Raw genomic sequence first — 25357 nt, 5'->3', positions numbered from 1 at the left:
TTTAACTCAACAGAAATGTGCAAAAACACAAACATATAGCTTTAGCCAAAACTATCCTTGTATCTAGGGGTTGGTTGCCTTCCCCTGGATTGTTTCAGGAAAAATGTTTACAATGTTCTGCGTCATTACCAGTCTCTTAAAGGCAGTACACATGTCTCTTTCATCTAATACTCTCCTCAGGATGGCAAAACAAAGGTTCTTTCCGCAGCACTGGTTGGAATATAGCAAAGAGGAAGTCTCCCTTAGTCTTGCAGAATGGCAAAACAAAATGTCTTTTTCATAATATTTCTTTGGAATATGGCAAAGAAACGTCTGCCAGGAAAACTTCTTAACTGAAAACTCTTGATATCCTGGTTTACTGCCCTGCCAGGATTATCCCCCTTTTGGCTTAGACATATCCCCTGGTGTACTGTCTTGCCAGGTATCTCTTTCCAAAATGGTTCACTTCCTGATACTCTTATCAGGCCTCCCTGCAACATTCACATTCTCCTTGGGTATCACACAATTGTACTTCCGCAAAAGCACAACTTTGTTGACTTCAGTTGTTACTTGTGCCAATTTCCCCCATACAGAGTGCGTAGGAAGGGTGGAGTGCGTAGGAAGGGTGAAGTGCGCCCAGGAGTGGTTGAGTAGGTATGAGGAGTTGCGTGCGTAGAGGGGTTGCGTGCGTAGAGGGGTTGCGTGCATAGATGGGATGAGTGCGTAGAGGGGATGAGTGCGTAGAGGGGAAGAGCACGTAGAGATGCTGAACGCATAAAGCAGACGGAATGAATGAAGAATATAGATGTAGTCTATATGTATAGAACAAATGTTATACGTGAATGGAATTGATCACATATATGGATTGAACGGGTGCCGGATGTGAATGGAACAGATGATGCACGTTGACGGAACAGCCGACATATGCGAATTGAATGAATGCTGTATACTGACGGATTGGGTGCCATAGGTAGGTGATCGGATGCCGTATACAGATGAAACGAGTGACGTATATGGGTCAAACGTATAACATAGGTGGATGTAAAGAATGAAATATGGTGATGCTACGGATGAAAATATATGGATGGAGTGCATAAAACAACTTGGAATACACGAAACGGCTCGGGGTAAAAAGAGCGCATCTGACTGCGTGTGGCGGAGAGGACTGCGGGCTTGGAGCTGACAGGAGTGCACACTTGAGACAGACATGAGTGCATGCATTGAGCAGACAAGAGTGCGTGCGTGCGTGGGGCTAAACTCGAGTGCATGAGCGCGTCGAGCGGGCCGAGGGTATGGAGCCAACTGGGGTGCACGAAGGTGATAGAAATGTGTGACATATATAGTATGGTATGGAATGCAGAGAACGTTCAAAAAGACCTTATATCACATCATAACACACCACCACGCTTACTCTCTCCTTACACCACCACTCAACTAGAGCACATAGATACTATGACACCATTCGGTATAACTGTTCTCATACCAACATTCTGCCTCATTCTCCCCATTATTCTTAATAAACACTGCTGGTGACCGACCCCCCAGCCAGGCGTCCTCTTCAGGCCTAACGCAGCCACAATCGATCTGGATAAATCCTGCCAGAACGAACACATACTCCTGACCTCTCGACCACCACACATACCGCTAAGAAGCAGCTATTACACTAATACCGCACCAGCTGCACACATATCCGGTGCTCACACGCACCTCGAATCTATCTACTCTCTCTATTGACCTGAACTTCGGTTCCCAAGGGCGTTCAACCTACCAGCGCCTTCAGACCATACCAATGGTATATAAGGTGCTATATAAATGCAAAGTAACATAACATAACATATATGAGGGTTTGTTGAATCTCTTTCAACCGTTCTTTCAATATCTGTAAAGCTCACCTGATATCCACGGGGACGCCACTCAGCCTGTCCGGACTTGCGACCACTTCAAACCCTTCCCTGGACTTTGCTCAAACAAGCACTGGGCCTGAAACACAGGATTACCAGAGGTCAATTCCCTATTGGTCTTGCTTGTCTGACCCCCCTTCTTCCGTGGGTCCCAACCTTCCCCCGGTTCTCTCCTCACCTTGTTTTTTGAAGTGGGGCGCTCTCCGTCCTGCCTTCAGTGCAGGGGTGCGTTGGGTGATGCGGACTGGAGGGTGCCTAGTTGCTTCACTGGCACGGGCCCGGCAGACGGGGCTTGCTGCGACTTCAGCCCGGCCGGTAAGTGGAATGAGCCTTACGAAAGCTCTAGTGCCTTTAATACTGTGTCTTTCTTTCCTTAAGTGGTGAAGGTCTTGAGGATGGCGACGCGCTGCTGAGGTGAGTAAGAGTGCGGAGCGCAATGCTTATTTGCTTCCATCGCACTAACCAATGTTCGCCTTTTCCATGTCCTTTTAGGTGCTACAGTGGCCCAGCATGGAAGCGAGCTGAGGAGATGAGTAAGCGCGATGTGCAGCGCCTCTTAAATGTTTTTGCGCTAACCTGGTGTCTTTTTCCCTTTTTCAGATCAGCGGGATGCTCCGGAACAGAAGTTGTCCGATCGACGGGAGTTCAGGTAAGGATCAAACTCTCTTTGCAATTTCGAGAGAACTAAGTATTGCTGAATGCTTACTAATGTCTTTTCTTCTATTCTTCTCCCTTTTCATAGGGCGCGGTGTGCCCAGATGGAGATGACTCTGCTGTAGGAATCCGCAAGACTGGGAAGAGCTGGACAGAAGTTGGATGCTCTTCAAGGTGAGTATTGGTAATGATGTTCTTGTTCTTGCAGTTGCACTGGCGCTGAAGAAAGAAGTGGGCCTCTTTAGGAGATCCGAGCACGGTGAGTGTCACGCTGCAGGTGCAGAGAAACGCAAAGCATGTTTCTCAGGCTGGGCGTGATTTAAATAGCCTGTAGGTATCCCAGGTATCCCTGGGCTGAGCCACACCCGAAAGGCTAGACTGCTCATCCAGTTCAAGGAACTGAAATACATGGGGGCATCCATTGGCCCATTATACATTGCAAGTCCAATGCTAAGTGGATCTCAGGACTGTGTGTGAGATTGGTGCCAAAGGCGCCAAGTCTGAGTCCAAGTAGTTCTCTGGGGAGATGGAGAGGCCCTTAGGGGCCGACTAGGTGATCGTGACTTGGCTCCAGCCTGATATGCCTGGAGGCTGGGGGCAGGAATCGTGACAATATCTCTTGGCAATGTTTGTTCAAAGTTTCCCCCACATGACATCTCATGTCAGGTGAATTGTACCATGTTCGACTTTTCTTTTCAGTTCTAGTTGCTCGGTATTTAAAAAAAAAAAAAACATTCAAAATACTTTTTTGCATGTTTCCACATCCCGAGGCCCCCCTACACTTCTAGACTGACTCTCCGGTTCACTGTGTGGCTGCTGCGAGGAGCTTACATGTGGCCAGCTTCCCCTTTTGGACAGAGTCTTGTTTGGTTCCTGCATCATCTTGGAAGTCCTTCGCGGCCAGAACCAGTGCAGCTCCACAAAACTGCGTCTCCCTAGGCCCTGCTGAACACAGTTTACCTCAGCGTCAACGGAGATCCTTCTCTCTGGTCCCAAACGCCACCAATCTGCTGTGGCAGACGTCGCCTCTTCCCCCCATGTTGCTCCTCCGTGGGATTGCCACTGCTGCCGGTCTCGCTTCCCACTCCACATACTCTGAAGCTTCTCTCCTCTCTTCATCATTCCTCCTTCTGCAGGTGATCTGTGGATTTAAAAGTCCCACACAGCTGATTAGATTTGTGAGAACTAGACTGCACATTACTCTTAACGTCACATTCTTTCCACATGGACTCCTTGCTCCTCTTCCTCGTCGCAATACCTGATGCTTTCTGGGACTTGGAATCCCCGGAAGTATCAACTGGTTTGAGGTCACATTGTTGAACAGTTGCATTTAAAATACAAATGACCTACACATCAGATGTTTCATAATTAGATGGTTTTGAATAATGACAGGCCATTTAAAACTCTGGAGTTAAGGGATCTTTCTCACAATAAAGAGAAGTATATCGCCTCTATCCTGTGTGAATCACCACAATACCACCCGAGGCTCAGGATCTGAGGTGTGTGTGTGTATCACCACATCTGTGGCAAGTATGCAATGTAGCGGCATATTTATTTTAGGTAATTACATAGCTAGTAGACTGGAATTGTTCAGTCAAAGTACTCTATTTCTAAAAGATCACAAGATGTCGGTGAAATTCAGAACACTGATACAAAAGAGATATTTTATGCCGGAGAGTAAAGGGAAAGCTCTGACTTGCTGCCCTGAACCAGGCAATTGGAGATCTCCATCTTAGGTTACTGCTTTTTAATGCCATGTGAAAGGGGAATATAATCAACTATGCAACTTGTATTTTTGTATTCTTTAATCGCAGAAAGTGATTACAAATCACTCGAGGTCTACTATACTTATGAACAGAACAATCTATTATTTGAATCGTTACAAATAAAAACAGTGTAAATATCACATTTCTGTTACATGATAGAACAGAGTATATAGGTTTGCTATTTGGGGAACTCTCTGTACTAGCTCCTTGTTCCCCAGTACCAGCTCATGCTCACTGATTAATGACGGATCACCAAGAGCTGATTTTAGCTCCTGCTTAGCCAATCTTAATTTCGATCCCTGGTGATGGCTGGACCTGGTTGATGTCCTGACGTGTCTAGGGCATTTGGAAGACAAACCAAAAATTAGTAAAATGATAAAATTTGCATTTAGACAAAAGTCCCAAATATTATTTCAATTCCAGATGGCAATTTAAAGCATATTGGAGGAACCCTTTTTACAAGCTATGCTACCGAAAGGGGGAATCTCGTACAAGTGCTTTGTGATTGATAGCTAAAACGTAAACCCTGGACAGTTTTGCCATAATAAGGCTTTTCTCCAGCAATTTGCGATCTGTAGGTGCCTTAGAAAACCCAAATTGAAATGTCGAATGACAACCCTTTAGTGATCAGTATCCATCCTAATCAATAAAGTAACAGATGTTTGTGATATACAAGGGTATGCTTCCTATGCGATTTCAGCATCCAAAGATAAAAGGGGTAGACCCAGGGGAGGGTTGTTGACGTGGGTGAGTTCCCAACTTACTTGGGTCGTAACTCAGCAGGAGACCAAAACCCCAGACCTACAACTCCTGAGTATTGCTACTAGCAGGAGGGTCCAAGATAAACTTGTTTAACATCTATAACGGGACTTAAGGGGTCAACCCTCTGGATAGTCTAGTTGGAATGAGTGACTTGCCGCAAACCACAAAACCTCTATTCCCTCACGGGAACTTTTAATGGTGATGGGCGATATTAACCTACAATTCGAACCACTGACGATCCTGGATGATATTTGGGATGACCAAGATGTTGTCTGGGGCATACCACAATTGTTGAGTAATTATCCCAAAAAGACCCATCATTTGGCTATAGAGGCTGCACAAATTCTGTTTAACAGCAACCTCAGGGCATGCAATGGACGATGTAAGAATGATCCACCCGCAGGAGTACTTTTTATGGGCACAATGACTCTAGCAGAATAGATTGTATAATGGTTAATGCAATGCCATGGAATCGGGTGGTCTCATTTGAATTGATTAATCACCAGGAGAGTGGGCACACACCTCTAGTGTGTGCTGCCTCAGGGCTGAAAGATGGAACGTCTGAGGCAAGAACGCTCCAGAGAGCAGTAGACCTCAAAATCCACAGCCAATCAAGATGGTTGGTGATTTAGGTTTGTAGAAATGTGTAAACTACCAGAACTCTATTAGGCCGTTGAAGGGCACTTCCCTCAGATCTGCAGTCCTTGGAATGATGCAGAGTTTATTATGCAAGAGTTTTCTGCCCTTACACAAAGATTGTTTCCTCTGCTTACCAATATAATTGAGTGATTAAACATAAGCATACTATCAGGTAGAGTTGGTTTGATGAGGACTGTGAAAGTGTAAAGTAGCTTTAATCTGCCGCCTAACAGCGACCTCAGTGGCAGATGCAAGCCAACTGAGAGCCCTTAGAGCAGTGGTCTTCAAACTTTTTTGGCCAGGGCCCCCCTGAGCAAAATTTGGGCAGGTCGGGACCCCCCAGAAATGCCAAATGGACAGTATATATTGCGCGCCATCACCTGCTCCCATCAAAGTCGCTGGGCTCCCTCATCCCACTCCTACCCAGTCGCTGGTCTCTCCCCACCCCATCACACACCCAGGGCTCTCCCCACTCTGCTCCCATCACTATCCCATGGTTCCCGCCCATTGTGCTCCCACCATAGTCCCTCGGTTCCCCCATCCCGTTCCCAACACAGTCTGAGGGCCAGTGGCGGGTGGTGAATCTTTTTTAAGTGGAGGGGCATTAAGGGGAGGTTCGGGGGGGTTTCCCCCTGTGAATTTTTTTTTAAATAATAGGTTAAAATGTTGCATTGTAGAGCATACTTTTAACAAAAAATGGGTAAATAGCCAAACAGTTTGCAATTGTTGCTGGGAGTCCAGGGGGCAGGCATTGATATTTTATTTCTATCGCGCTCGTACACAAGTGTTTCAGAGCGTGACAAGGCAAGGGAGGGGAACAGAGGAGAATAAAACAGCGATCTTACTAGGCCCAGTGACATTGAGAACGCGCAAGTGTGAGGGGAAAAGTGCATGGAAGGGGGGAGAAGTGGAAAGTGCGAAGCAGAGGAGAAACAGATAAATAACAATAAATAAATAATAAAGGCAACAAACAGTGGTAGTGCAGCCAGCAATTTGCAAGTGCTACGTTTAAGGCAGCAGACAGGGTAGGTCTGATAAGTGCAGGAAGAAAGATGGTTCTCCTCAAGTTTTAGAGTGGCAGGGCGCTGTTCCAGAGGGAGGCCCCAGCCGAAGACGGAGATCTACCCCCAGCTCGTTTCTTTGATAAACGACTGACCCTACGGGAGTTGGAGGTAGAGGAGTGAAGAGCTCGAGAGGGGAGGTATTTGCGGAGGAATAGCTGAAGGTATTTTGGACCGAGGCCCCAGAAAGCCTTGTGGACAAGGCAGAGGGTTTTGAATGATAGATGTCCGGTAAAAAGATACCATCCCTGTCCCCTGGGCCCCACTGGTCCTAACACAATGAACATGATTATGTGTATATGCAAGGCGCTGCACATTCATACAGCAATCACTCTATCATTCACATGAGCATCCATCACCATACACTCACTCATAACGCATCCATACACATGTTTAAATAAAAACAATGAACATAAACGTACCTTCTGCATTGGCCTGTGTGTGGGTGCTGCTCCAGCTGCTCTGTCCGTATGTGCGAGGAGGCGCAGGAGCTCCCCCTCGGACATACAGACATGCAGTGCCCCAGCCAGCATTTCCAATGAGCTATGCAATGCTGGCGAAGCAAAACGCCCCAGCACTTGCATGGCTCAGTGAGCATGTGCGGCTGGGGAACTAAACTGAACTGTCAAAGGGAAACAGTGTTTCCCTTTGACAGTTCAGCCAGCCCAGGAGCACTCCATTAGCTGGATAAAGCAGCTGAGGGAGTGCTCACTGTTTCACTGGGCTGGCTCCTTAGCTCCTCCATAATGGGTGAGGGGCCACTATGCAGTTAGTAATGTTGACCATTGTTGCTGAATATATCACAATTTACTTACATTTTAACACAAAGCACCCCTTTGGGTACTATTGAAACAGTGGGCTTCATAACTACTCTGGCGGTAGCTGTGCCGGTAAAACCGGCACGGCTGCCACTGGAGTTGCATCCGGGTCTGGCACCCACGAATGGGCAATTACTAGGTCATGCCGAGTTAGGCGGACATGATAATTGCCCTTTCGAAGGTGCCGGTAGATCCCCATTCGAGCCCCATATGGCTCAAATGGGAAGGGGGAGCTCGGATGCACCGGCACCGTTAATAACGGTGCTGGTGCATCCGACGAGCTGAGGTCAGACCTGGCGGGGGCTGTCAAGCACCCACGAGCACAACTCTTACTATGGCGGAACGGTAGCAACGGTGCCGGTAGCTTACCAGCACCGTTGTTACTGGTCCGCCATAGTAGTAATGAGGCCCAGTCTGTGACTAAAGGAATGAATATCCATTTACAACTGTGGGCCACTTTTTCATTGTTGCCTGAGACAGTTTCATGCTTCAGCCCGCCCATGTGGGCCACCCCTGCCCATTTCTTCCAATCTAAAAAAAAAAAAAAAAAATCTTTTTTCATGCTGAGCTCTCAGGGCCCCCCTGGGATGCACCCGCGGACCCCCAGGGGGTCGCGACCCACAGTTTGAATACCACTGCCTTAGAGCAACCTATAAATAAACTACCATGGAGAAGAACAAATCTTACTAAGAGTCAAGGTTGAAATTTCTTACACAATCCTGCAGGACCAATGACTAAAACCTTCGGGAAACTTGTGGGTGGTGAGGTCTCCAAATCGCCACATTAATTACAGTGTATTATTGCTCCAGATACTTGCCGTAGTCACTTTTCTAATTTATACCGGGCTGAAGAGGGTAATAATGTAATGTGTCATGAGATTGTGAGTGATCAATTATTAGATACAGGCTTCAGAGTAAGTCTAGAGGAAGTAAATAAGGCAGTTGGTGCCATGAAAAGCGTGAAAGCTTGTAGAAGTGTTGATTTTTATAAAGAAGAGCCAGCTGTCTGGGGACCAGTATTGTTTAGAGTGTTTAATGCTGCCATCGAATTGGGTACTGCACCAGAAACTTGGCGTTAGGCTGCTATAGTGCCCATATATAATAAAAGCTCTGATGTAGTTGGCGGGGAATTACTGACCCATTTCTCCTCATTGACGGTGCAGGGAAAATCTATGCAAAGGTTATCCTTGAACACATACAGAATTGGTCTGCCTCAGAGAGCATTCTGAGTCTATTACAAGCTGATCTTCAAGATGGCATGGGTACGCTGGATCAATGTTTTTGGCATGATCTTTTGGTGAAAAAGTACACACTCCTTAACAATAGCAAACTGTACATAATCTTTGTAGACCTCTGCACCGCCTTCGATTTCTTTTCATTTGGTTGGCCTTAGCAGCCTAAAATATTGTGCCAGCCTTGCTTGGCATAATTAAAGCTTTGTATTTGTACAGCAAGGCTGTTGTGCGCTGGAGTGCGGGAGGTGAATGGTCCAAGTCCTTTGCGGTGCAGCGAGGTGTCTTTATATTAATGGATTCATCAAGTTGGTGGCCAATAGTTTGGGTGCCCCAGGATGGGCAGCATACGTTATCCGGCGTTGTTTTTCGCAGATGAGGCTCTGCTGCTCAGAACCAGCCCAATGGGAGCCAAGCATTCCATGTCATAATGTGTAAGGAAATCAAGCAAAAACTAAAATGATGATTCAGGCATAGTTAACTTCCCAAGCATTAAGGTTGGGCGACCCCTTTTAATTTCTTGATTTATTATTTGAAATAAAACAAAATATTCAGATTTAAAACAGCCCATTTCTTGTCCTGAATTTTGGGTAGAGATTGCCTTTAGGGTGGGTATTATATGATAGATGTTTCTCCATTAAACAAATCATTAGAAAACTATATGCCATATATAGAAGTCTTTATGAAACATTCTGCACCGTCAAGTAAAAATCTATGCAGTGTGTCGCATCACCATGCCAAGGGCAAAGTCCCTCACTGTTACTCTGTATGAGATTGCTGCAAAAGCTCCTCAATTTGTGGTGGATACAACTCATATGCAACTGTGAGGATCGTCTGGTGCTGGCCAAAAGCTGCCACCATGAGTTAATTGATGGTCACAGCCATGCAACTTAGATTAGGGTTTGCCTTTTCATGACCCACCTTCTGTCCATATGATACAAACAAATACCTTGCTCTCTGTATAAGATGGGGGGGGTGGTGGCGCTCAGCAATTTGCGGCTTTTAAAAGGTGTCTACACGTTAATGTCTTGGAACTTTGGACTTCTTTGCCTCGTTAATTTCCATGATGTGGTGTTAACCTGGTCATGTGACTGAAGACCAAGCCTACAGTCGATATAATCATGTTGTAGCAGCCACCATCTGTGCTTTATTTGAATTGTTTACATGTTGCATGTGCGTTTTCTGACCATGTCAGGAAGCACTTGTTTGAGACGTGCTCAAAGTTGTAGCCTTGCAAGGCAGTGGATATGTTGTTATGCAGATCTTGCCATTACGATGTCCTGTTAATTTCTTTCCCTTAAATTGTTCCAGAATGTTTTTATTTCAATTTAAAACTTGTACAATCTAAGAATCTACAAAATAAGAGAAAAGCAGTTAAATACTGTATGTTCCGGTGTATAAGACGACCCCCAATTTTTCCAGTTAAAATATAGAGTTTGGGATACACCCGCCCTATAAAACGACACCCGGCGTATAAAACGACCCTGACCTTTGAGAAGATTTTCCTGGGTTAAAAAGTTGTCTTCTATGCCGGAACATACGGTACTGAATTTATTTTTCTCAAATTTTGGATGATAAATGGATAGAATGTATAACCTTTAATGGTTTTGAGGTTTTTGTTTAATAATGGTGGACACTATTGGAAAACGTTTTGCATTTTTAAAAAAGTTTGTGTATTTTAAATGTATTGAAGGACAGAGTGATTTTAGGGTTTCTTAACCTTTTCTATCAGACTATTACTAATAATATGTTATCATTCTTGTTTTTAGCTTGAACACTCCACCTGGCACAAAAATAAAGCTAATTGGAATTGTTGAGGTGAAAAATGGATGCCTGCTCGTGGATGACACCAACACCATAGTGCTTGGAGGTGAAGTGGAGCACCTTATAGAAAAATGGGAGTTGCAAAGGGTGAGGTAACACACGCCACTCTTTTTGAAGTGGTGTTTGTCGCACAGGAACATTTCCAAATTGTCACTGGAAATAGGGTAGTACCAGCCAGGGCAATAGAAAACAAACACTTTTTTTGTAGAAAATGTCCTGCTTCCTTGAAATCAATACACATTTTGTCTGGGGTGTTCTGCCATTTGTAAATGTTTAAGACCCAAAACTTGGGTTATGAACTCTATGGAAATGGGTAAAACTTAAAGTTCTCACTCAAAATACTCCTGACAATGTTTCTTACTGAAATCGAAAGTGCATCGTACTGTAAGATTTGCTATCTATGGAAGCAATGGCACTTTTTATTCTCAAGTCCAAAAAACATTTTCTTTAGAATATTTTTATATTCAACCACAGTGTTACTCAACGGTTGTTTCCGAAAAACATGTTTTTATTCTCATATTAAAATCTTGAGGTATTTAAACAGACAGAAAAGCCATTACGAGAGTTTAAGAACCTAGGGTTTTTCACTCATCACAGACCATCCTACTTGTACTTTTCAAAAGTAATCCTTTTCCTGCATCCCCCATTGCACAGTTCCTTTGTGTAACAGGAGCTGAGAAAATGACTAACTTTCCTACGAAGTCCCAGACTACCTCTTCCTCCATTGTTTGTTTTTGTCGCCTACATTAGGAAGAATGAGCCAAGAGGCTCACAGTAATATGCAATTTAGTGGTCCGCAAGCATGGGGCCCTGGAGGGGGTTTCTCCACCCATTTAGTGTCATCTGATAATCTCTCAAGAATCCGATTTGCAGAGTATAATAGGGAACGACAGAAATTGCGAAGCCAAATATAAGTTCATCCTTACTTTATTCTCTGTCAAACAGGTTATTATGCTTTGACTGAGCCTATGAAGTGAATTCAAGGATAGATTATATGCATAACCGACTTCTCTTAGGACTGTGGTCCTCATTTCTTCACTCTTCCCAAGCAGGTCTTCTGACTTCACAAAGTCTCTGGTATTTAGAGAGACTTACACTACTTTCTTCGGTCTCCCTTGGCTGGCACTTGACTTCTTATTGTTGCATGGGTCCTTCTGGATTCATAGTTTACCTGGCAGCACCCCTAGAGCCTTGTTTCTTCTGGATGCGAGTGTTGGTAGTCTGATTCTTTCAAAATTGGTGGACACCAGGGTTTGCCTGGCTTTTCCCCCTTTTGGATATGTCTGATAACCTAATCTTTCTAGCCCCTCACACGTAACGGGGGAGGCCTTTCCACCAGTGGGTAGATGAATCGGAGGTTATTATCCCAAAGACCGGACCTGGGTCCTTTCTCATGTGTCCAGTGAAAGGCAGATGCTTCCTGATCCTAGGGTTGGTGTTCTGCGGGAGGATCACATGGGAGGGGGTTTTGGGCAGGAACATTGGGCGAACCTTCTAACTAACTTCCCTAATGATCCCACAGTTGTGATGGCGTATTGTAAAATTGAGGCCTTTAATATAAAAAGGAACCTGAACATTAGGGACTTTCAAGTCCCATAATGCCCCAAGTACTGGCAAGCGGAAGAGGGGATCGGAGGTACAGAACTGCTGAGTGCAGTCTAGTTCCAATGACCCACACTTGAGCAGGACCTTTGACTATTTAAGGCCCCTTAAGTTGAAGGCCAGAGGAGGAAGTTACCAGCAGCAGTGGGGGTAGCAGACGCAGGGAAATGAAGACGCCGGAGCTCCCACTGTGTTCATACAGGATGGCGGCCCCAAGAGAGTTGTAGGAGTCTGTAACCTGAAGTGCAGAGCTCTGCCTTATTATGCCTTCTCTTTCTGATCCTCCTCCCTTTCTCTTCCTCTTACTCCATGTTTTTCATTCTCTCCCTTGCCCCAACCATTCCTCTCTCCCATCTCAACTTCCTGTGCTTCCGTCTCTCTTTCCCACTTCCTCCTATCTTCACGCTCCCAGGTTCGCCTCCTGCTAATTTTTCTCTTGGCTGCTTCGTTCGATCTCTATTGTATTCCGCATCTGCTCGTTTCTTCCCTCTCTCTCCTGCACCTCCTTTGAGTTTCTCTTTTGTCCACCTGCTGCAGCCTCTTTCTCCTTTCTTTTTTATCTAGTCTCCACTCTCCTCTTAACCTCGTTCATTCCTCTCGCTTATTCTCATTGTGCCACTACACACTACTCCTCATCCACACACTTTCCCTTGCATGCAGTCCACGTTTAAGGTTAGTGGGGGTGTATGATTGTCTAAAGCAGTGTATTGAATGATTGACCACAGGTTGTGTGGACAACAGATTACGCGTGTTTTTTGAGTTGACCAGTGAAATGCCCTACGGCACCGCTACTGGAGGTCACAGTCTGTCTCTGCCATCTTCGAATCATTTTCTTTACAGCTTATGTTTCTGCACCTTAGTGCACGCAGCCACTTCTACTGATGGGGATCTGTGTACGTTACAATTCTTGTCTCGGTTATAAGAACCACGAGATGCCACAAGTAAACCTGCCCCTCAGGTCACTCATTCTCTAGCCTGTGACTTTGTCATAATAGACAAGAGTGTATATTTCATGTAGCTCATGCTCAACCTAGTGCAATCTGGTATCCTAAGATTAGATGCATGCTTGCTTATTTTGTAGAGTGGCCAAAGCCTTATGACAGCAAGTGTAACCTCCCTAATTGCATGATTAGACCGCTCCCGCTAACCTGCTCCTAAGAGCACCACAGTTGACTCCCCAGCATTTAGTCTGCAGAAAATGACAAACCCTGGTGGCCTCCTTTCTGTCCATCACACTTCAGGCCAGTCTGCACGGGACAGTAACTGATCCCTGCACAAAGCACATGAATGCAGCCAAAACTGAGCTGATCCTGTTTGGACCTGGGAAGCAGGTTTTGACTGCAAGGGAATATTTTGCCCCACGTATACTTGGCGAGGAACTTCAATGTGCTGCTAAGATTAAGAACTTCGGATGCATATGGCAGGCGAGCATGGATAGTGAAGCACAGATTCGGGCCAAGGTTCAGTCTGTCTATTATTCTCTGTTGATGCTTCGACAGGTTATACCATTTATTCCTGAAGAAGACCATGCCGTAGTGGTGGGGGCTATGACAAATACCCATCTGGACTATTGTAATAACCCTTTGATGGGTATCCCGGCCAAACAATTATACAGGCTACAGAATGCCCAAAATAAAGCAGTCTGATTGATCGGCAGTCTGGGGAGAACGGACCATGTCTCCCCCCTTCGTAGAACACTGCACTGGCTGGCAGTCGAGGACTGTATCAAATTCAAGGTAGCATGCATGATCTTCAAGTGTCTAAAGGGACTGGCCCTGTAATATTTAAGTAATAAAAGCTCTCATTATAGCCCTCCGAGGATTTTTGGGTCAAGGGACCAACTGTTGCTGAGCAGTCCCCGGTCAGTATTTGCTACCAGAGGAGATAGAAGATTTGCAGTCTTTGGTCCTAAACTCTGGAACAGTCTACCGCGGGAGATTGGGGAGTGTCATCCACTTGACCAGTTTCGGAAGGCCTTAAAAGCCTCCCTGTTCAAATAGTAATAAAAAACACATGGGAAACACAGACTTCCTCCTCCTCCTGTATTTTATCGGTATTCAGACCACAAACAGTAACAGATGACCGGTGTCATCAGGTATCGAAACGACTCAAAGCCTTTTTAGTTGTGTACAGGAAACTGTGGGTTACTTTATTTCACTAAATGATTTCCTTGTTACACATTCTGATATTTAAAAACATAATTGACAACATGATTATCACAAATACAAAACATTATTTATGGGTTAGTATACAGAACACTGACTGGCTTTCTCATTATATCATCTAATCATGAGTTCTACAACAATATGAAAAAGGTTGTTTTCAAGAAATGAAGCTTTGTTGTTAAGCACCTTTTGTAAAGAGCAGTTGAAAAACTCTGAGAGCAGTCGGGTACTAGCATGGTGTCGTTTCTTACTATGTCTGTTTTCTACAAAAAGAAGTTCAATACCTAAAAGGTGCCACAACTCACATGGGTATCCTATCTAAAAGGTAAGTAGCACTATGAAGTTCAAAAATACAAATTTTATTAGTTATACACAATTCATTGCTAAAAAAGTCATCATAAAAAATGGTCATATTAAATAAAACAAACAACCAATTATAAAATCACACAAGTAAATCCGCTTTAGTCGATTCAATTTGATCTCTGGTCAGACCCGTGTGACCTAATCACGCTAAGTCCCCTAGCCTAAAATGTTGTTTTGGCTATTTCGTATTTTAGTTTTTCAAATTCCCAACTTGTACAAGTTTCTGTCCCATTGTCACAAAAATGTGGGGCATTCTTCAGGGGTGTGTAGTGTCTTGTGTAGATCTTATCCAAGCTGAAATCAAGTATTGAAATTTCTGTCTTCTTGTAAAGACGATGTACCCTGTTAATATAAAGGAGGCACTATATAACTCTCTCTTATGACAGTGCTAGTCCATCAATTAAACTGACTGCATGACCCTTATCCACATAAGGGTGAAAAGTATGTGGTTAGTTACATACCTCTCTGACTCGAGAGTTCTCTATCCCGGAGTCTTCTTTAACCTTAAATGGTTACTTTCAAGGCAGAATTTCCAATTATTCTAGAGTTTACTGCCTGGATTCCTCTGTCTTCTGTCCTAGTATATAACACATATTGTCATTAGAATAATGTAGGCCCTGGATGGTAAAATATCATCTCTTGCTTATATAACGGAGGCATCTTACCATGTTCTTATAAACGTATGGCCCCAACGTTACTTCATCCGCTCATAATGTATATCCAAATCTTTCTTAAGCCCCCAGGACTGTCTGTTCCCTGAAAGATACAATAACAGGAACAAAAAACCTGTAAGGTTTGTCCGCTTCTTATACTCTAACAGCATATAATTATTGAGTTAAGAAACTTTTCCACTTACTCATATACCAATATAGGTGATGAGTATCTCCAAGGTATCTAGCCTCTTCTTTGTGGTAGCTATAGGATAACAAAAATTCATGAAGATCCACAGTTCTTAGGCCATGTGTAAAAGGCTGAGATTTCAAAAGTTACTCACTTGGGTAATCTCAAGAGGAGCCGGTAACGGGGGCCACGGTAACCCCTCAGAAGGATCCAGTATATGATTCTACCATTCGCGATCGCTATCGCGGGAGGCGTGACGTCGTCATCACGCCGGACGTCAGCGGAACCGTGACGTCGCGCGAAACTGTCTGTTTTTAATATTTGTAGAGTACTTCAAAGAAAGGGTTAGAAGACTAAAGCTTTATCAAAAACCATCACCTGTCCTGACGAAAGCCTCTCTAAATCATCGGGAAAACCTACTCATGGATGTGGTTTATCCCATTATAAAAGGCTGAAACGCAATGCGTCGACATATTATTTTGAAAAACATCCAATCTGAATTAAGAAATGTATAGAAGTAACAGACATTTAATACTTCAAGGAGACGTAGAATAGCAATGAAGAGACGGGGGTACAAGAAAATGATATAACTAACTATATATGCACTTTCTTTGGTGTAAAAATAGATAAACACTGTGCCAACTGGGAAGAGACTTTTGATACTGAAAGTCCTGTTATAGTAAGAAACTACACCATGCTAGTACCCGACGGCTATCAGAATTTTTCAACTGCTCTTTACAAAGGTGCTTAACAACAAAGCTTCATTTCTTGAAAACAACCTTTTTCATATTGTTGTAGAACTCATGATTAGATGATATAATGAGAAAGCCAGTCTGTGTTCTGTATACTAACTCATAAATAATGTTTTGTATTTGTGATAATCATGTTGTCAATTATGCTTTTAAATATCAGAATGTGTAACAAGGAAATCACTTAGTGAAATAAATTAACCCACAGTTTCCTGTACACAACTAAAAAGGCTTTGAGTCGTTTAGATACCTGATGACACTGGTCATCTGTTTGTTACTGTTTGTGGTCTGAATACCGATAAAATACAGGAGAAGGAGGTAGTCTGTGTTTCCTATGTGTTTTATATTGCTTTACACCCTATTAGAACACAGACCCCTCGACAACGAAAAGTTTTGGGTGTGACCTACGATATAAACCAAATAGTAATACAGTTCACCTGGTGACTTCTCATCTTCTCTCTAGTCGCATTGCAATTACATTTTTCTATTTATCTGTTTACGGTTTTTGCAAACCTTTACAAAAAAGAAAAAGACAATCATTACATTTCAAATAAAATAGGACATATCTCCAAATGTCCTCAAGACAAAACTCACAAATCTTTTCGTTAACATATTAAGACATACATTTAACACTCATTTCTGATTAAACATTACTAAAAGTAAACTAGCTGATACTAAAACGCATCAATCAGGTCCACATATTCTAATTAGAAATATATAAAACAGATAGCTACAATAAAAATATTTCATTTTCAATAAGTTTTAGAAATGCCACTAAGGCAAAAATTAGGGCTCTCCCTTGCCCTAACATCATCCGATTCCATACAATCTATACAGTCAATATTCACAAATCGCATTAACATGGTAGTCCTGGCATCTCTAAAATAGGGACATTCAAGTATAAGATGCTTGAAAGTTCCCTAAGGCTCCATACAATTTGGGAACTGACACTTCATAGTTATACAGCTATCATTTGTATACCCCCAATACATTGTCCTTTCCAACGTGTGTTACTGATTCATTTTGAATATCAGATAGTACATGCGTGCGACATTACAGGGAAAGATTGCTAGATAAGAACAACAACCATCCCTTTTCCGTTATTTTTTTTCTTTTGCATATTCTTTTTATGTACTATACTTTGACAATTCCTCAATGGTCCTAGACCAATCATATTCGATTTTTTTTTCACGTAACCTGGGCGCATATATAAGTCACAGTGAGCAACCCCCAAGTCATCCAATATTTTAATCATCCTCAAATTATAAGCCGTAAAGGAACTAAAACTACATCCCTTTGTCATTTGGTTTAGATCTTGGTAAAGCGAATTGGCTGCAGGAACAAGGATTTTACTATAATTGGAAAGTATTCTCCATTCCCATCTGCAGGATAAGAATATCAGTCCTAGCTCATGCCGAATAATCCAGTCGGGGATGGAAGCAGAGAGGTGAAGTGCAGATTTTAATAGACTTCTCTGTAAGAAATTGAGCTCAATTTTAATATTACACAAGCAATTATCCAAAGCATACATAAGAACCGGTTCCACATTTAAAGTCAGAAATTCCTATAATGGAATCAAGGAATATTTACAATATTTTGTAAAAATATTTTTCATCTGACTTAGTAAAGGTCAGACCCAAGATTTTACTGAGGATGTATTGTTTAAGCGATAACCAAGATAGATAAATTCCTGAGGGTGAGAGATTTCCTCCCCGTCAATTTTCCATTTACATTTTTTAAACTTTTTTGCCCGCGTTATATACCATAATATTGGTCTTTATAGAATTTGGTTTTAAATTATGAAGAAATGCAAATTCAGAAAACTGCAATTTTATTTGCAAGCCTGTTGGGGGTCAAATCAAATAGCACAATGTCAAGGCTATACAATGTAGCCTTAGGGAACATAACCTTGCAGCAAACGTGGTGGAGAATTTCCTGATCTCATTGATATCACATAAGTATATATTAAACAACGTTGCTGCAAAGTTACATCCTTGCTTGAGTCCTAGATATAAGTTCACAGGGTCAGTAACCACACCACCCTGGGTAATTCGAATCTTATAGGCTGTATTAGAATTAAATTTTACAATCCAATAAATTAGATATTCTGGGATGCCTAATTTGGACATCTTTGCCCATAACAAATTCCGGATTACTGTGTCAAATGCTGATGTCATATCTATCGAGGCAGTATATATTGGGCCAAGTTCTTTCGATTTAGTCTTGGCTAATAAATGTGCCATAACTGTAGCGTTCAAAGTTGTGCTCATAGATCTTCTAAAGCCAATTTGTGATTTTGAATATATATTTCGAGGGGATTGGGTCCTCCGATGTATTCCATATCTATGACTGGTAATGTCCACAGCTGTGCTGCTTCGGAAAATCTTTGGCGTCTGTGTCCTGCGTCGATGACATCGATGCGCCGTCCCCGAGGACCTCCTCCGACGGCCGACGTCACCCGATGTGATAAATAGGACGCACGACGCCCATAGCCTCAGTTCTGTTTTTTCCGCGAACGTGTTCGCTTCGTGAATCTCGGTACGCCTCGACTCGTTGGAGTTTGCTGTTTTCAATTCTCGGTTCGTTGAACCTGTTCGGTTTGTTGTGAAGACCTGTTCGTGGCGATGTCTTTCTCATCTTCAACCCCGCGTCCGGGCTTCAAGAACTGCGGGGACTGTGGGTCCAAGATGTCGGTCACGGACTCGCACGACGCCTGCCTCTGGTGCCTCGGAGAGGCCCACGAGACGGACGACTGTGTCAACTGCCAGTCGCTCACGGCAAAGGCCTTGCGGGAACGCAAGAAGAAGCTGTCGGTAGGCCGGGCGTCTAAGCCCCGGAAGTCGAGGTCTGTGGGGCTTTCGACGGATGACTCGAGGGGTGACTCTCCGCATCATCGTCGGAAGTCCAGTGAGTCTCCTTCCAGGAGTCGGTCTCGCCACTCCTCCGCCTCTTCGAGGCATTCCCGGAAGCGCAGGCATAGGTCGCCTTCCTCGTCCTCTTCCGAGGTCTCCGCCCGTCGGCGGGTCGCTTATCCCTCCATGCAAGCGACACCGGAGGAATGGGCTTCCTTCGGGAAGCAGATGCTAGCGATTCTTGAATCGCAGGGCACCGGTCCGTCCGCGCCTCCGAGTGGGGTCGGTCGGCACCGGTCGAGAGACACCGCCCGTACGCCTTCGGGCTCGGGTGGTCGGCACGGCTCGCGGGAGAGGTCCCGCTCGGACAAGGGTAGCCGTTCTCGTCATGCCCGTTCCAGGTCCCGGTCCTCGACGCGCTCGAGACAGCGTGATCCTGTGCCGTCTTCAAAAAAGACGTCGACGCCTGTGGCGCCGAGGTCGTTGATGATTTCTCTCGAGGCTCCGCCTCCGAGGGGGTCGTCGACGCCGTCGGCGCCTAGGTCGTCGAGAGACACGTTCGGAGCTCCGGCTTCGAGGACTGTGTCGACGGCGCCGATGCTGGCGGCGCTGCAGCTGACATCGATGCCGATTCGCTCGACGTCGATGCCTTTTCTGTCGACGCCGGCGCCGACTTTCGAGGCAGTGGTGTCGGAGGGGCCCCGTGGCACGGGGTTTGCCCCTAGAAAGGCTCTGGCTAAGGTCAGACACTGCTTTGGTCCCCAGAGATCTTCCTCTCCCCGCCTGGAGTACATTTCTGAGGGTGATGAAGGCTCTGATGGCAGCTTGGTTCCGGTTACGGTTCCTGATGACCTCATCTCGGGCCATAGCCAGTTTGATGACCTGCGGCAGTCGCTGCATGATGCCAGTGGACTGGACACCTCTCCGGAGGTGGAGTTTTGTAGGCCGGAGCCTGGCACTCAGGCCGATTCTTCATATCGGCACCTTATGTCTCGGGTTACCGAGTACTTGGGTTGGTCAGCTCCCCCAGGGGAGTTCATTCAGGATGATCTCATGGACATCCTTGATCTCGGTCCACCCACTGACCCGGTTTTGCCTTTTCATATGGCTCTGCAGAGAAGGGTGGCGCCGGCTTGGACTGCTCCGGAGAGTCTCCCGGCAGTGGGCAAGTCTTTGTCGCGAAAATACCGTCCAGCCATTAGCGACCCCTGCTACTTGTCTAGGCACCCCACTCCGGAGAGTTTGGTGGTGCAGGCGGCTACGGCCCCGGAAAAGCAGGCGTCGTATCCTACCATCCCTCCGGATAGGGACGACAAACGTTTTAACGGCTGGGCGAAGAAAGTGTTTTCTTCGGGGGGTATGGCGCTTCAGGCGGCCAACTCCATATGTGCCTTGTCTCGTTTCACACACACTTTGTGGAACTGTGTTGCATTGGCGGCTGATCATATTCCCGAAGGGGACGAACGGGATGGTTTACTTGCTATGGTTCAGGATGGCAAGGATGCCATGTGTGAGGCCGTTCAGTCGGCTTTGGACTTGGCGGATTGTGTCAGCCGGTCCATGGCTGGTTGTAGATCTCCAAAGCTGCAGCGAAGTCGTTGGGCGCTGCAGTTCGACAACCTCGGCCTTTTCTTCCTAGGGGACAGCAATGGAGGGGAGGTTCCTTTCGCTATTACTCGTCCTTCAGTAAAGCGAGGGGAGCTAGCAGTCAAAGAGGCCATCGTAAGAGTGCCAGAGGTGAAAAATAAAGGTACTCGAGGTGCCAAGACCGCTCAGGCAGTTGCCTCTTTGCCCTCGGGCAACGCCGCAGCCGCTACCACTCAGTCATGAGGCCAGGTCCCATGGTTCGCCGGTTGGGGGAAGGCTGGCGCAGCATCTTGTACAGTGGCAAGCCATTACTTCGGATGGGTGGGTTCTAGAGATCATATCCCACGGCTACTGTCTTCCTTTTCAGCAGAGGCCTCACGACAATCCACCAGGGAGCCTCTCTTTGAAGAGTCCGGATCCGCTCCTTGCGCAGGAAATTCAAGCCCTGCTGGAGAAAGGTGCCATAGAACTGGTGCGTGCCTGTAGCGGAGAGGAACAAGGGATGGTATTCCCCTTATTTTTTTATTTCAAAGAAAGACAGGGGATTGAAACCCATCATGGACTTGCGCGGTTTGAACAAACTCCTCAGGAAGGACAAGTTCAAGTTGGTGACTCTTTCTCAAGTCCTCCAGGCCCTTCAACTTCAGGACTGGTTGCTGTCTCTCGACCTCAAGGATGCTTATTTCCATGTGCCGATCCATCCCAAGCACAAGAAGTGTCTGAGGTTCGCGGTTGGTGACTCGCACTTTCAGTTTAGGGTCCTGCCGTTCGGATTGACCTCCGCCCCGAGGGTTTTAACCAAGCTCATGGTGGTGGTGGGAGCGCATCTCAGGAAAGGGGGGATTCACGTCTACCCCTACCTGGACGATTGGTTGATCAGGGGGAGCAAGTCCTGGATCATCTGTCCGTCACCTGCCACTCCCTTCACAGGCTGGGCTTCTCCCTCAATTTAAAGAAGTCCCATTTGACACCAAAGCAGTGGCTCCAGTACATCGGTGCAGTGCTCGACACGTCCCTGGGGCAGTGTTTTCCTCCTCAGGTGAGGGCTCTTCACATTCAGCAGATGGTGCACAAGTTTCAGTTTGCCCAGAATCTCCCAGCGTCCGAGTTCTTGAAACTGCTCGGCCTCATGGCATCCTGCATTCTTCTGGTGCCGGAGGCTCGTCTGCGGTTGAGATCTTTGCAGTCGGCACTCAAGCTCCAGTGGTCTCAGTCTTCCGGCAGGCTGTCGGACCCTGTTCAGGTGCCGTCCTCGGTAGCCCGGGACCTTCTGTGGTGGGCCGTCGAGGGCAATCTGATGAAGGGGGCCCCATTTTGGCTACCCTGGCCGGAGGTGACGATCGTGACGGACGCATCCCTCACGGGATGGGGAGCTCATGCCAACGAGTTGACAGTCAGCGGTCGTTGGTCTCCGTCGGAATCCAGACTCCATATCAATCTGTTGGAGCTGAGGGCCATCAGGCTAGCCCTGAAGGCTTTTCTGCCGACTGTGCGCGGAAAGAGTGTCCTGATTCTAACGGACAACACGGTGGCCATGCACTACCTCAACAAAAAAGGGGGGACAGGGTCACTTCCGCTGTGCAGGGAGGCGATGCAGCTCGAATTCTGGGCCATCCAGCAGGAAGTTGGATCTCGACTGTTCATCTGGCCGGAGACGACAACGAGACGGCAGACGCTCTGAGCAGGCAGAGCTCGATCTCTCACGAGTGGGAGCTGGCTCTGGAGATTCTCCTGGAGATCTTCGCCCTTTGGGGGACCCCTCAAGTGGATCTCTTCGCCTCCAGTGTCAACCGGAAGTGCGAAAGGTTTTGCTCGAGGGAATTTCCTCCAAAAGTAGCCTTGGGAGACGCGTTCGTGGTGGAGTGGTCATTCCCACTGCTGTACCCGTTTCCTCCAGTCCCCGTCATCCCACAAGTGCTGCGGAGGTTACGGAGGTTCGGTTCCCGGATGATCCTCATTGCTCCGGCGTGGACCCGGAGGACGTGGCACCTGGACCTTCTAGACTTGTTCATCTGCCCTCCACGTCGTCTTCCCTACCGAGACGATCTGCTCTCACGGGAGGGGAGTCAGGTTCTCCATCCAGAGGTCAGATCCCTCAATCTTCACGCTTGGCTTCTGAAAGGTTGAGGTATAAGGATTGGGACCTCCCTGAAGACGCCCCAGGCGGCCGGCAACTAAGTCTCAGAATGTGGATCCTTTTGAATGTGACATTCCATGGTTCTGTCTTTTTTGCTTTCTTTGGCCCACAGGGGCTTGCAAGTGGGGACCATTAAAGGTTACCTGGTGGCGCTGTCCATATTTAAGCGCTCGTCTGAAGAGTGTTCCTATTTTAAAATTCCTTTAATTTCGCAGTTTTTGAAAGGGCTCACTAATGTGTTCCCTTCGTCACCTTTTTTGATGCCAGGTTGGGATTTGAACCTTGTTCTTAAGTTTCTTATGGGTGCTCTGTTTGAGCCTTTACATTCTTGACCTTTAAGGCTGTTAAACTCTGAAAACTGTGTTTTTGGTTGCGGTTACTTCCGCTCGCAGAGTGAGTGAGTTACAGGCACTTTCAGTTAAGCCACCCTTCACTGTGTTTCATAAGGACAGGGTTGTCCTTAGAGTTCGTCCTTCTTTTCTTCCGACGGTGGTTTCAGAATTTTATTTGAGCCAGAAGGTTGTTCTTCCGGCGTTCTATCCTCCTCCACATCCTGGTAAGGAAGAGGAGAGGCTCCATAGGCTTGATCCTAGGAGAGCGTTGAGCTTTTATATTTCGCGCATGTCCCGGGTCAGAATGGACGATCAACTTTTCATTGGTTACGCTGGAAAGCGTTTGGGACAAGCTGTGACGAAACAGACTTTGTCTCGTTGGATTATTTTAGCTATCTCCGAGTGTTACCGCTTGGCGGCTAATGACCCTCCGGCTGGCTTGCGGGCCCATTCTACCAGAGGAGTGGCTGCGTCTACTGCCCTGCAGAGGGGAGTTCCTATTCGTCACATCTGTGATGCAGCCACCTGGGCTTCAGTACATACTTTTGTATGTCACTATATCCTCTATTCGATTCCATCAGAGGGCAAGATCTGGCCTTTGGCAAGGCAGTTCTCTATTCCGCAATTTGATTGGGCAAGCTAAATTTGTATTCTAAATTCTTTCCCACCTCCTTGCTTGGTACTGCTTTGGGAGTCTGTCATAGATATGGAATACTTCGGAGGACCCAATCCCCTCGAAGAACAAGTTACTTTCTTACCTGGTAACGTTCTTTCGATGGGATGGTCCGACGACGTATTCCATATCGCTCCCTCCCTGCCTTCCCCGCTGCAGAATTTCTTTTGCGATTGCAGCTTGCGTTCCGCAAGGCCTTGTGTGTCTGACTGGCAGATAACTGGTGGCACACGTTCTGGGAAAAAACTATAACTGAGGCTATGGGCGTCATGCGTCCTACTTATCACATCGGGTGACGTCGGCCGTCGGAGGAGCTCCTCGGGGACGGCGCATCGAAGTCATCGACGCAGGATGCAGACGCCAAAGATTTTCCGAAGCGACAGAGCTGTGGACATTACCTGTCATAGATATGGAATACAACGTCGGACCATCCCATCGAAAGAACGTTACCAGGTAAGAAAGTAACTTGTTCTATGGGTTCCAAGATATATTTCGAGGTTAGCTAGTACGAGAATCGAGAAGTCTTTGGCTGCAGCATCGGTTAAAGAAATTGGTCTATAATTCTCCGGCATGGTATGATCACCCTTTTTAAAAATTGGTACAAGAATAGAGGTGACCCACGACTCAGGAAGAAAACCCGAGTTAAGAATATTATCCAATTTACAGGCCGATTCATGGAATTAATGTGTGCTGCGCAACCGTGCGAATCGCAGCGCAAGCATGCAAAAGCCGCACACATCGATTCATGGAAGTCCGTGCGCATGTAAATTCTGGGATGTGCGCTAAAATCCTGCGTGGCGCACGCGGGCGCACACGTCAACAAACGATGTGCGCTACGCGCACAGCAAAAGTGCACATAGCGCGGCACACACAACAAACGTAGGCGGAACACGGGGCGTAACACGCGGAATGGGGAACAATGCGTGAAAATGTGGGCATTACGGGGGAAGTACAGGAGGTAAATGCGCGGAACGCCCACACGCGTGCCTACAACACGTATTCATGGAATCGAACAGGGGAAATGCGTGCGCCAAAAAAGACGCGCTAATCCTGAAACATGTACGCCAGCAGGAAGCAGGGGTACGCGGCCCAGCGCAGCATAAAAGTGCACGCAAACAACAAACAAGCTTAGATGCTACGATGAATATACCATTCCTCGCAGCAGTGGTCGTGGGACACCGCCGGAGGAGGAGGATAGCCAGGCCCAGAATGTTTACACCCAGGACCAGCCTTTTTGGGATGCCTGATGACCAGGTATATGGGAGGTACAGGTTCCCACCACACATGATACTTGACCTGGTGAGTGAGTGGGAGGATGACCTCACATCACCCACCCTGTGCTCCCAAGCACTGAGCCCCTTGGAAACGGTGCTCAATGTACTGCACTTCTTGGCCACTGGTTCATTTCAGCGGACAAGTGCC

The 25357-nt window shown here is 46.2% G+C and overlaps 1 protein-coding gene across 4 annotated transcripts in view; it reads left to right on the top strand.

Annotated features, from left to right (window-relative positions):
- Nucleotides 1-25357, top strand: part of TDRD3 (tudor domain containing 3) — a 1496528-nt gene that overhangs the window by 724318 nt on the left and 746853 nt on the right. For all 4 annotated transcript variants that reach the window (XM_069639413.1, XM_069639412.1, XM_069639414.1 and 1 more), the window contains exon 5: nt 10581-10722. In XM_069639413.1, coding sequence (XP_069495514.1) covers nt 10581-10722 — 142 coding nt within the window. The remainder of the gene's footprint in view (nt 1-10580; nt 10723-25357) is intronic.

This window comes from Ambystoma mexicanum, chromosome 7q (assembly GCF_040938575.1).
Source record: "Ambystoma mexicanum isolate Mex_15411 chromosome 7q, UKY_AmexF1_1, whole genome shotgun sequence".
Taxonomy (NCBI): domain Eukaryota; kingdom Metazoa; phylum Chordata; class Amphibia; order Caudata; family Ambystomatidae; genus Ambystoma; species Ambystoma mexicanum.
Note: the sequence above shows the minus strand (reverse complement) of the source record. Positions and strands in the feature narration are given on the sequence as shown.